Source organism: Patella vulgata, chromosome 9, assembly GCF_932274485.2.
Source record: "Patella vulgata chromosome 9, xgPatVulg1.2, whole genome shotgun sequence".
Taxonomy (NCBI): domain Eukaryota; kingdom Metazoa; phylum Mollusca; class Gastropoda; family Patellidae; genus Patella; species Patella vulgata.
The window spans coordinates 10,193,394-10,206,289 of NC_065887.2; the positions used below are offsets into that span (position 1 = coordinate 10,193,394).

The 12,896-nt window shown below is 40.2% G+C and overlaps 1 protein-coding gene across 1 annotated transcript; it reads right to left on the bottom strand.

The window, feature by feature from the left end:
• Positions 1–2,145: 2,145 nt before the first annotated feature.
• LOC126807783 (aquaporin-11) lies at positions 2,146–12,630 on the bottom strand. Its single transcript, XM_050532610.2, has 3 exons — positions 12,463–12,630; positions 6,108–6,749; positions 2,146–3,282 (listed from the first exon to the last, which is right to left on the bottom strand). Exons 2-3 carry the CDS (start codon positions 6,745–6,747, stop codon positions 3,080–3,082), a joined length of 843 nt encoding a protein of 280 aa, XP_050388567.1. The 5' UTR covers positions 6,748–6,749; positions 12,463–12,630; the 3' UTR covers positions 2,146–3,079.
• Between the last annotated feature and the right edge of the window lie 266 nt (positions 12,631–12,896).

The following is a 12,896-nucleotide window of genomic DNA, read 5'->3' on the forward strand; positions in this document are numbered from 1 at the left end:
TACTACTAGGAGCTAATAGCATTCAAATATAGCAAAATAAGGCGGTGTTTTGCTTGTTAATTACATGGGAAGCATGACACTAACAAATTGAACTGCGAAACCAACCAAATACTCAAAGTTAATAAAACAATAAAAAGTTTTAATTTGATATTGAATGTGGTCGCCATTTTGTTTCCTATATTACCTATGTTCCAGCCCACCTATCACTTCCATATAAAGGACACCCGGGGAGCCTCTTGTTCATGTAAACTTTCAGACGAGATAGCCCCCCTTATAACAATTAAAATTACGTTTTCAACGTATATAAATAGTTTGGACGAGATAGCCCGTTGATTTCATCGCAGCTCGAGTATATGGCCCGCTGTCATATAAAAACTACAGTAAGAGGCTGAACTTGGCAGGCTAGCCCGTCTATCCGAGCTAGCCCTTCCCATGTAACCAGGCCCTTAGAGACGGGATGGAACCGGAAACTCCGGGTTAGAGACGGGATGGAACCGGGACCTCCGGGTTAGAGACGACAGGGAACTGGGACCTCCAGGTTAGAGACGACAGGGAACTGGGACCTCCAGGTTAGAGACGACAGGGAACTGGGACCTCAGGTTAGAGACGGGGTGGAACCGGGACCTCTAGGTTAGAGACGACAGGGAACTGGGACCTCCAGGTTAGAGACGACAGGGAACTGGGACCTCAGGTTAGAGACGGGGTGGAACCGGGACCTCTAGGTTAGAGACGACAGGGAACTGGGACCTCCAGGTTAGAGACGACAGGGAACTGGGACCTCAGGTTAGAGACGGGGTGGAACCGGGACCTCTAGGTTAGAGACGGGGTGGAACCGTAACCTCTAGGTTAGAGACGGGGTGGAACCGGGACCTCCATGTTAGAGACGGGGTGGAACCGGAAAATCCAGGTTAGAAACGGGATGAAACTGGGATCTCCGGGTTAGAGACGGGGTGGAACCGGGACCTCCAAGTTAGAGACGGGGTGCAACCTTGGGGTTAGAGATAGGGGGTGTGGGGACCGGGAACTCAAGGCTAGAGAGGGATAGAACCGGGAACCCCAGGTTAGAGATTGGATGGAACCGTGACCTCCAGGTTGGAGAGCCAGTGCCTAATCACTGAACCACCGCGGATCTATCGAATGTCCAAATTGGTGGCGATGCATGTTATAGCCAACTGATGGGGTGGATTTTCAATTAGACGAGAATTGCCATTCTGGAATTCGGTCAAGTTATAGAGTTATCTCCCTTATATTAGTCGATGACGCATTGCAATTGTTTTTCGAACCGATTGGCTACAATGTGAACATATTCAACAACCGAAGATATTCGCAGTAATATTCGTAGTGACTCGTAATCGTTCTTTTTGTGGTGTTGGTTGATTCGTATGCGCTTACGGCATACTACGAAAGTTTTAAAACGTTTAAAACTCTCGTACTTAATCCCATACGAGTTTTCTCTATCGTACAGCATCTTATAATTGACGCCTTGGACATTTCTAAACCACGTGGGACATTCGTGAGTAATCGTGCACATTTTACCAGTACGGCTGGTCGTGATGTCTTAATAACTGGTTGTACAAGTTTTGCCAATTCGCCACATTCGCGATGAATCGGCTTGAATCGCCGAGTACCATCTTACTGCTAGGTTCCTACTATCACGATTCATGCTGCGATTGAAATCGCGGTTTTAATCGTGGTGATCCTGTCTTATCAAATATTGCGGTCAGTCGTAGCAGTCGTGTTGATCGTATCCAAACCTATCCGAATGTATTTACACGTACCAGGTCGAGGACTCAATAGGGACAATCCTATTGTAACCCATCGCGCGACAGTGGGAACATAGCATACGTGAAACCAGAATTTTAGTCATCCTACATAACGGGAACCTAATGGAATGCGTTTAACGTCTCGCGATTACGAGCGAGGGGTAGTAAATTTGCTCCGACTGCGGAAGAGGGGTGGGGGGCATATGCTCTTCAAGTTTCGGATGGCAACATCCGAAGGTGTACCTGTTAGAAGATGGGCTGGTGATGTTCTTACCACCCAAAGGACTTCGCACTCCTGACAAACGGGAACCGAGCTTTAAGCAATTCCGGAGGTTCGAAACCAAGAGTCGTGACAGCGACTTTTAAGTAAGAACAGAAAATAATAAATGAAATAAACTTTATATCGAACAGTTTAACAATCCAATAGATAGAAAATAATATAGAAATACTTTGATTTAATATACTTACGGTTAAAGGCGCAAAGTGGGGAATGTCGAAACCGGAGCAGATATTATGTGGTTTTAAGAAAAGCTAATCCGCCAAGTAAACAAAAACGACTTTCGGTTAATCGGATCAATACTTTATCTTGACCTCAGTCCAAGGGTTGAGGATCGTTTTAATAACACGGTAACTTTTGCATGATGAGAGGGTGTGGGTGGAGGGAGGGATCAGTTTTAAAATTTACAATGAGTGTTTTCTAGTAAAGAAATATTATCAAAAGTCCATTGATTGTCGAATCTTTTTCTGCTAAATATTATAAAAGCTTTTTGTTTGTCAAATATTATAAAATAAAATTTCTTTGCCAAATGTAATAACGCAGTTATTAATTTTGTTTGTAAAATATTATAAAAATTCTTTGGTAAATATTACAAAATTCACAACACAATTTATATGGAAAACAATCACATATAGCACGACGTTTCGATAAGAGAATACTTGTCGAAACGTCGTGCTATATGTGTATAAACCAGTGATTGTTTTCGATATTATCGTAACGTCGTGCTATATGTGTATAAACTAATGATTGTTTTCCATGTAAATTGTGTTGTGTATTTTTTTTAATGTGCTCAATCGTTAAATGCCACACAAGGATGATATTATAAAATTCCTTTGGTTGTCAAATATGGTATAACCTATATTATAGCCTGTTAATGAAAAACATGTTCTATACACCAATGATAATAGCGAATCATCAAACTGACTCTCTGCGTAGGCTCCACACAATCTACTGTCAAACCACAAACAACACAACCCGAATGCGTATCGGTCAGATCATGAATATTGGTAATCAAGGGGAAATAATTGGTTAGGTATTTTTACTGCTTCTTCTTTGATTCATCAACAGCCGCCCGATTCACGTCAATATGAATTAGTTTATCCAAGTAGACAGCAACAAGGCAGCCAATGAAAGGTCCGATCCAATATACCAGAAAATGTTCCCACAACGCTGTGCCTTGACAACCGAGTGTATGACCAGACGCCATAGCCGGGTTAAAGTACATTCCAGTTGTGCTTAATCCTGAAAGAATAGAACAAAATGAATGTTTCTCTAATATTATATTTCAAATTAGGTGTGTACAACTGGCGATAAATGATGCTTTTAGAATATACACGTATCCTAATGTTTCTTGCATATTAACAAATTCTCAGTCCACCCGTAAAATAGTACATAGTTTGGCCCTGTGGGAAAGAGGTAACAATCAGACCCTCATTGACTTACCGAATGTAAAGTAATAGTTCTTACAATAGTTATTATCTAAACTAAATTTTCGTTTTTACAATAATACAAACCAGATAGGACAAAGTTTTAAACAATTCAAGAATAACTTAAGCCTGTAAGATTTTCCGCTCTGTTGGTTTAGTTGTAAATGGCCCCTTATTCAAAGTTTTAATTGTATTTGCTTGTTATTTGTGTTGCATATTTTGTATATAGTTGTCTACTATTCACATATCTGTATTATTTGCTTGATAAACACAAGAGTATCCATAATTAAACCACGCTTTTTATATCCATATAATTGTACCTTGTGTTAATATGTTCAATAAGTAAATGCCAGTCAAGGAAGAACAAATAGTAGTTTAAATATATCAGTTAAATATGGGTTTCTGCGTACAAACTGGGTGATTTAATGGTATATATGGACTAAAAACATATTCAAACTAATTAATTTGTCATAACTTTGCTTAAAACCCTTCTCAAAAATTGTAATTGCGAAGGAGTGTCCGGCTATAAAAATTCGATCAAACCAGGTCATGTTTACATCACGTGACTTACCTCTCTTGGAAGAGGGGGTTGGATGGCCGAATGGTTAGCACGTGCGTGCTGTATCATAAAGCCTGTCATTGAGTCAACTGGCGTGGTTTTGAATCCCCGGTTGTACGTGACAAGGAGTAGGGTCGCCTGTCCATCCTCGTGGATTTTCTCCGGGTCCTCCGGTTTCCTCCCACTGCTAAAGACCCCTACGCGCATGCGAATTATTTGAAATAAAATTAAACCATATGTTAGTCCCGAAATGACCTAGTTTGTGTCGAGTGGACGTTAAACTCGGGCGCGATATTATTTGTGTACAACTGACGATAAATGATGCTTTTAGAATATACACGTATCCTAATGTTTCTTTCTTATTAACAAATTCTCAGTCCACCCGTAAAATAGTACATAGTTTGGCCCTGTGGGAAAGATGTAACAATCTGACCCTCAATGACTTACAGAATGTAAAGTAATAGTTCTTACAATAGTTATTATCTAAACTAAATTTTCGTTTTTACAATAATACAAACCAGATAGGACAAAGTTTTAAACAATTCAAGAATAACTTAAGCCTGTAAGATTTTCCGCTCTGTTGGTTTAGTTGTAAATGGCCCCTTATTCAAAGTTTTAATTGTATTTGCTTGTTATTTTTGTTGCATATTTTGTATATAGTTGTCTACTATTCACATATCTGTATTATTTGCTTGATAAAAACAAGAGTATCCATAATTAAACCACGCTTGTGTCGAGTGGACGTTAAACTCTCTCTCTCTCTCTCTCTCTCTCTCTCTTGGCAGTCAGAGGAGAATTCATTGCATACATAAGACGATGTTGTCTTTAATCGCTTACTATTTATTACAAATATCGAATCCTAATTAAATTCTCGGATTATCCACTACCCGCGTCTTTTTCCGTCATTTTTATCTCAGAAAGTGTTGTACGTCTAACTCTTCATAAAGTTTATCAACTTGTACATCAAGCGCTCAATGTTCGCGTGTGACCTTTAACATCACGCGCGCAGAAATTCCTAATCGTCGGGCTGTTGATTAGGGGAACCCTTACATTTTTGTCCTGTATACGCCCCATGATTGTTTTTCGGGGAATCCAGTATTTTTCTAGTAAGATTGGATATCTCTACTTTCCATATATACCAAAATTACCATACTTTTATTGGAAATAACCTCCCGATAAATACTTTTCTGGGAACCCATCTTTAAGTGTGAAGTATATATAAACGTATAAACTGAAAACTGTTAATTTAATCAATTCATGGATATCAAAAGCGTGGTTAGTTATTAAGGAAGTAAAATGAGTGGGCGGTAACTTATTATACCGTTTTTATTAACCCCCTGGGCCGTAAAGTAGAATGTTAAAACCCCCTTTCATATAATTTCGTATGTAATAAATAGTCAAGGTAATAATAGAACAAATCTGTTTAACGTTAATTGACAGCCCACACAGCAGATATTCGCATATTCGTGACTACTAGATAGTAAACCTGTGGACTGACTAGTGTTAAAGATATATCGCTATATATTCTAGATTTTACTATTTAGCCAATGGTCGCTGTTCTAGGTACATAAACTGTTCAGCTTAAAGGAGCTAAATCGCTAATTTTTGAGACCTAGAAATTGACACAAACGGATCGCAACACATATAATAATGTAATATGAATGTATATAAACTGATTTACATTCAATAGTTTCCGTTTTTATGTAATTTCAAACCAGTTATTATCGGCGAGATACGCCAGAAGTGTCAATCGAATGGCAATCTCTTATAGAGTCTGGTTATTCCAGTCTACACCGAGGTATTTATTGTGCATGCTTTCCAGATAAGAATATTGCGTCACCGTTTAACATGACTTGTGGAATATGTCTAGCCTCGTTCTTTGAGTCCCTTGTTACAAATCGCGTTGAAACGCATTATGGTACACGATTGTCTTAAATATTGAATATCAGAAGCCAATCTTTTCCCGGTACGATCACAACATCAATGTTGATTTAAATTGACAAATAATTCGTGTTTTCAATGTCGCAGACTTTGGATAATGTTGAGTTAGAGACTTAGCTCCTTTAAAACATAAATATTACCTGCAACAATCATCAAACTACCATTAGCATACTTGATTAGCTCATCCAATACCGACATTCTTGATACTGTCTGCATTCCCAGCCAACTATCGGACAGTGAGGCTCCCATTTCCACCAGAAACCCAAACATGAGGGTCACATTTAAGTCGGACATACATGAAGTCTCGTAGTATCTCTCATGATGATCCGAAATCAGATCCAGAGACCAAATCAGCTGAGCCAAACGATAGGATGCCAGACCAGCAAGACTCTGTATGAAGATCTTAACCATCGCTTTAATAAAACCCATTTCACCAAGGATAAGTTTTTGAAAGGCTTGGACGGGATTCTCAGAGGAACCTTGAAAGGTTCGGCTACAGACGAAACATTGAATGACTATGGCAATGCCAAGCCACAGGCTTCCATAATACTTATATATAAAGTTGTTTTCAAAGAAGTATGCGCAAGCCTCCATGGTTGATATAAAATCTAATACGTATTCTTGTATTTTCCCCGGAAGAATCACTTTAGTCAAAGCTCTTAAGATTATTCCAGTTAAAGCTGTGATGACACAAAATGTGACCGACGCCGTATATGGTTCTACAAAGTCATGTTCTGGCGCGCTGCCAGACACAGTTGCGTAAGCTCTTCTCCAATCCATCTCTGAAAATACAGTAATTGGCGAAATTAAAGTTTGATAAAGAATTATCTAATTGGACAAAAAACCGTAAGTTTAATTACATAATATGTCGGACATGAGGTAAGATATACTTACTCGTTCTTGAACGCCTGATACCACTTCTTATTGCTGAATGAATGAAATGCGGAAGGAGCGGGGGGGGGGGGGGGTTAACGTCCCACTACTCTGTCCGAAACGGGCTAATGAAGAAGTGCATTCGTCATGGAGTATACAATGAAGAAAATTTTACCCCGAAAGCAACTGAATTCCAATTGTTAAGGGTCCTTAAAGTTACACGCACGCCAACGTGTGCACGGGGACTCGCTTCGTTCGTCCCATCAGAACGACAAGACGCCTTTCCTTGCCGGGCCTTCCGTCTTGCACCACTGACAAGGAGAATCCACACTGGAAAATTATGGGGATCTTTCTCAAATATAACGTCCAAGTTAGTGAGCCAGCGCCTTACTCTCAGTTTAGAAGTTCAAATAGCTGAAATTTATTTAAACCGCTGAGCCGATAACCTTTAGATCCGGGGCTGTTTACTATACCCAGTAGTCTTCAACCTCTGATATCGGTGTGGTGCAAAATAGCGGATATACTTACTCTTTCTTCTAGGACATTCGATATAATATTTGTGTTGCACTGTTGTATTCAAAATAACACAGAGAGAGAGAGAGAGAGAGGGGGAGGGAGAGTTAACGTCTACCCGACACAAAGTATGTCATATCGGGACTAACATATTCTTCAATTTCATTTCAATATTTAGCAATGGGGGGTACAGGCGGACCAAGAGAAATACCCACGAGGTTGGTCAGGCGACCCTCTTCCTTGGCACGTACAAGCTGGAAATCGAAACCACTTCAGTTACTCAATGACAGTCTTTATGATCTAAAGCGCACACATTAAAACATTTGGCCGTCCAACCCCATAAAATAACATCGGGCACTGAAGGTAATGATGTAGTATGACTGACTACTAAATTATACGGGGGTCACGGTGGCTAAGTGGGTAACTAGCTGGCTCGCTAGCCTGGAGGTTGGGTGTTCGATCCCTGCATTGGCCGAGAAAGTTCATCCAGATTTTCCGGCGTGCCCCCCCCCCCCCTTGCCAGTGATGCAGGACAGCTTTCTATTCGTTCGGATTGTACGAAAAACCGAGGTCTCGTGTACACATTGGCGTGCACGTAAAAGATCCCTTGGTAGTTGGAATTCGATATAAGAGTAGGCCGTAGTGCCGCGCTGTCCGGACAAACTATCCCGCATAGCACACTGTATGGCGTATGCCGGTCTTTATTAAACCAGTTCGGAGCAGAACAGTAGGACGTTAAACCCCATTTCATTTCATTTACTAAATTAGACAGGCCTTACCGTGATTCCACTATAGCTGTGTACGACGGACTCCTAATGAATCCTGACACGTCTGATCTCAAAGATGACATGACACCTAAATCCCTATGTCACTGTACAGATTGGTAAAAGTCAGTGAATGTCATTCCAAAAAAAAAAAATTCGGTGACATCTTCTCACGCCAAAGTGACGGATGTAAACAACCAAGAATAGACTTGATTAACCAGACACTCTGATTGTAATACGATATGAACAGGACAGGTCCTGCTTTTTTGCACCGACCGGGCATGAGGGAAGTTTTCCCTAAGACTTACTCTTAAAACGAATTCCATCTGTCAAGGGTTTTTTTTTTACGCGCACGCATATATATACGAGGCCTCAGTTGTACGTCCCATCCGAATAATTAGACATTGCCCTTGGCCAGTCTCTCCTGTCTGTACCACTGAAAATGGGCAACAACGCTCGGGCCACACCGGGATCGACCCCCGGACCCCTTGGTTAGTGACTCACCACCTTACTCACTGAGCCACCAATACCTACCGGTCAATGAATAAAGTAGAATGTTACTGATCCACAAAGTGCTAATGACACTTTAATTAAATAGATAAGACTTGGAATTCATCCAGATGAAAAGAATTTATTTAATTTAATTTGAATGTCACGAAGCTTGCCAATAAGCCATATGAACGTATTAATTAGCACTAGATAATACACATTGCTCATCAATAAAGCATTGAGAAGAAACAAGAATTAAAAGCTTCCGTGTGGGCGTATAATGGATCATAATCTGTCCAATCGTTATCTACTCGGGATGAGCGAATGATTTAACGCGCACGTTTAAAGTAGAGGGGGGGGGGGGGCACACGATGGTTTAACGAGAAAAATTAAAGGTCTGTCATTGCGTCAAGTGACGTCCTTTCGATTACGTGAAAAGGAGTACGGTCGCCTAGCCAACTACTAAAGACCCTCACGCGCAAGCGACTTATTGAAATAACATTGATCTATGGGTTAGTTCCGAAATGACCTAGTTTGTCCAAACGGAAGTTATGGTCGACAATATACGATCACATTTCAATATGGGCGTATGAAAACGGGTTTGGGTTGTCCATTATTTGACTCCGATCAATTGCTCAAAAACTGGTTTGGGTTGTCCAATATTTTATTTTAACGTAACGTAATGTGCTAAAACTAGTTTGGGTTTTCCATTATTTTACTTTAACTATGTGCTAAACTAGTTTGGGTTGTCCATTTTCTTACTCCAACGTAATGTGCTAAAACTGGTGTGGGATATCAAATGTTCTACTCTGATTTCCTTTTACGAGGTGAGATTGTTTGTGTAACTTAATGTAATTCGACTGTGTAACTTGGTGGGCTTCTTCCTTGTGTTACTATGTTACATTGGAATCATTCGGGATTTGGTTCTTTGGAATGTTTAAAGATAGGACCCACATCAGCTAAGTCGTCCAGGCAATGAACAGGGAGTGTCGCATATTTGTGTCGTCGATAATAAAAACATTTATAAGACACTAAAATCTGATTGCGAGTAAGAACTCATTCAATAATTATCAGAAATCATTAGAATTTGTTTGGCTTCTAGTTCTGCCGCATACTAAAGTTTAGTATACAAAACATTTAATATCGTGATTTTAGCTGTTCTAGTTATCGGAAATCTTTGAAAATAAAACGTCTTCTTCGCCGCATGACCTTAAACGCTGAGTAGAAATTTGGAGTCAATCAGATATCAACTTTAGCATCTATTGCTTGTGGACGCCGGGCGGACGGACGGACAAACGAATGGACGGTGGCAACGACAATATACGACGTATATAAAAATGGGCGTATAAAAATATTTATATCTCTGATGGACTCCTCTAAGACTTACTGGTATTCTATATTGGGGTTATAAGGAATCCCCTTATCAAATCTATTTTCCTGCTTATTCAATTTACGATGCAAATCGCGTATTTAATAGGATTTTCAAAACGTAAAGCGGATTCTTCTTTTATTAAGTTTTTAAAATAAATGTTTATTATTTAGAGTGGGCGTGTGGGGCTCAATACTCCTCACATCGTTGTCTCATTGTATAGAAGATGGGGATACTGATCGTGAATGGTTAATTAAATCCAGATATATTCCTCATTAATCATTCTGAAGAAACGGTAACGTGTAAACGATAAATACACGTGGTACTGGTTACCTTACGACACAATGATACTTTAAACTTACATTATGCAAGAGCTAAATCTGCCTATTGCAGGTCTTTCTTTAGGCCTGAAATGTTTTCTAAATTATTAATTAGACATTAAAGGACAATATTGGTGTCAGTCATTATCACAATGTGATAGAACTGGTTAAACACATTCCAAATATAATTTTAACACAGAGATCATTGCTACGATGGATGAGTAATACAGGTGTCATGAATCGGAAGTGACGAACGCCAAAGGAAAACACGAGTTATCACTCTATATAACTGACTGAAGTGACGAGTGATAACAGATACACAGCCGAATTTCTGCTCACTAATAATTCCTTCGAAGACCATAATCAACTCTCGATGGCATCGGATTTCTCTTATATTAAATAGATTAGAACAGTTCAGCCATATTTTGATTTCAGCTAAAACTGGAGGAGCGAGACTTAGCTTCGAACAACCAGTACGGTGGTTGAAATTATTGCACATGTCTTGTCAAAACTTCAAAGGCTAATAGCTTCGCTCGCAATAAAGTAATTTGAACGAAATTTTCAATATTTTCATTTTACATTATCTTTTTTCGAACTATTATAGCAAGAATGGCTAGTTCTTTATCTAATCTTACATAATGTATCTTTAAGATTACAGAATAAACACGTGTCAGCTAATCGATGGTCATTGGATAAATGCCATCAAACTGAAATTTTCTAACTTTATTACTAAAAACAAATCTTTTTTCTAGACCCCCCTTCTTTCAAGGCGGAGCGGAAATTCGGTTTGCAAGTCTACGGCTCTCTGCATTTAAATACCAAAAAAAAACAACCAGCGTAGAATTCTATTTGGAGAAAATCATCTTTACAGGAAATTGACCTGTGTCACAGATAAATGAAATGGGTTTAGCTTCGACGGACATACGCAATACAGTGTGATTTGAGGGGAAATTTTGTCCCTCTTGTAAGTGGACGCCAATGTGTAAAAAGGATGTCAATTTTTCGCCCCGTCCGAACGACTAGACAGCTGTACCTGTCAGGTCCTACAAATGAAAGGAAATTAAATGTCGTTTAACGTCCTGCGTGTCTGCACCAACCGGGATCATAAAGACATGCTTACAGTGTCTTAGAGGGCAATTTTGGCCGGACAGCAGCTTACTGTTATTTCGGATTTCAACACATTTCGGGGGAGGGGGCGAATGGTTGGCACGTGCGCGCTGTATCATAAGGTCTGTCATTGAGTCAACTGGCGTGGTTTCGATTCCCCGGTTGTACGTGACATGGAGTAGGGTCGCTTGTCCAACCCCGTGGGTTTTCGCTGGGTCTTCCGGTTTCCTCCCACTGCTAAAGACCCCTACCCGCAAGCGAATTATTGAAATAAAATTGAACAATATGTTAGTCCAGAAATGACCAAGTTTATGTCGAGTGGACGTTAAACACCCACACCTCCCTCTCTCTCTCTCTCTCTCTATCCCTCTCTCTCTATCCCCTCTCTCTCCCTCTCTCTCCCCCCTCTCTCTATCCCTCTCTCTCTATCTCTCCTTCCCTCTCTCTATCCCTCCCTCTCTCTCTCCCTCTCTCTCTCTCACTCATTTCGAATTCTCGAGTTCTTCTACGTGCCGGCCGACACGTACTTTTCGTCCCGTGTCACACCCGAACGACTAGACGCTGTTCCTCACCAGACCGGCGTCTTATACAACACTGACAAGAGTAAACCACGCTGGTAAATCCCAAGGACCCTACATTATGTTTTTATCGTTTCGTAGTGTGTACATAAATTGCAGTACAGCCAAAGCACTATATGAATCGATGTGATAGTGAAGTGACGAATGTTTATAAAGGAAATAGTAGTAGAAGTTGTTAATCATAGTCTATTGATTAATGTTGGTAGGCTGCACACATATATATAATGAGCAGAATAGTGCGATCTCTATTTCTCTGTACATAACAATAAGAGCTAAGGATATATGTGTTCATATATTCATACGCTGTCATTCATCAAGCATAAGCATACGAGGTCTACAACAGTGTTAAAAATAGCTCAGTTGTGGCGAGGCTCTCTCTGCCTGCTCGGTTGGTTGGGCATAAGAACTTTTCCTATTCATTGTTATGGTATATACTTATGTAGGTTAGGCTTGGAAATTAGGGTTGTTTGAAATAATCTTACCCAAGTTTCTCTCGTTCTCACCACCACATAAATTTAAAACTTCAACAGCTCCACTGCATCTGCAATCGGTGGTATGCTTCTATATATTTAGTTTTACGGGAAGGAGACCCCAATGACGAAACGGTCGTCTGCTCTTCGTTAATTCTGGTCCATTGCAGCTGCGCTATGTGTATCACGTGACCAAAGTACACAGTGAAAGCTATTATTAAATACAACACGCGCATTATCTTGTAAAATATGGATAGCTAAAAGAGAGAGAGGGTAGGGAGGGGGTAACGTTCACTGGACATAAACTAGGTCATTTCGGGACCAACTTATAATCTATTTTATTTCAATAATTCGCAGTGGGTGGACCAGAATTAACGAAGAGCAGACGACCGTTTCGTCATTGGGGGTCGCCTTCCCGTACACTAAACATATAGTAACATACTCCT

Excerpts from the sequence above, each read along its gene's own strand:
- LOC126807783 (XM_050532610.2), bottom strand. The coding sequence starts at position 6,747 with ATGGATTGGAGAAGAGCTTACGCAACTGTGTCTGGCAGCGCGCCAGAA. Across the intron at positions 3,283-6,107 it reads TAGTTTGATGATTGTTGCAG|GATTAAGCACAACTGGAATG; the intron begins GTAATATTTATG and ends CTATTCTTTCAG.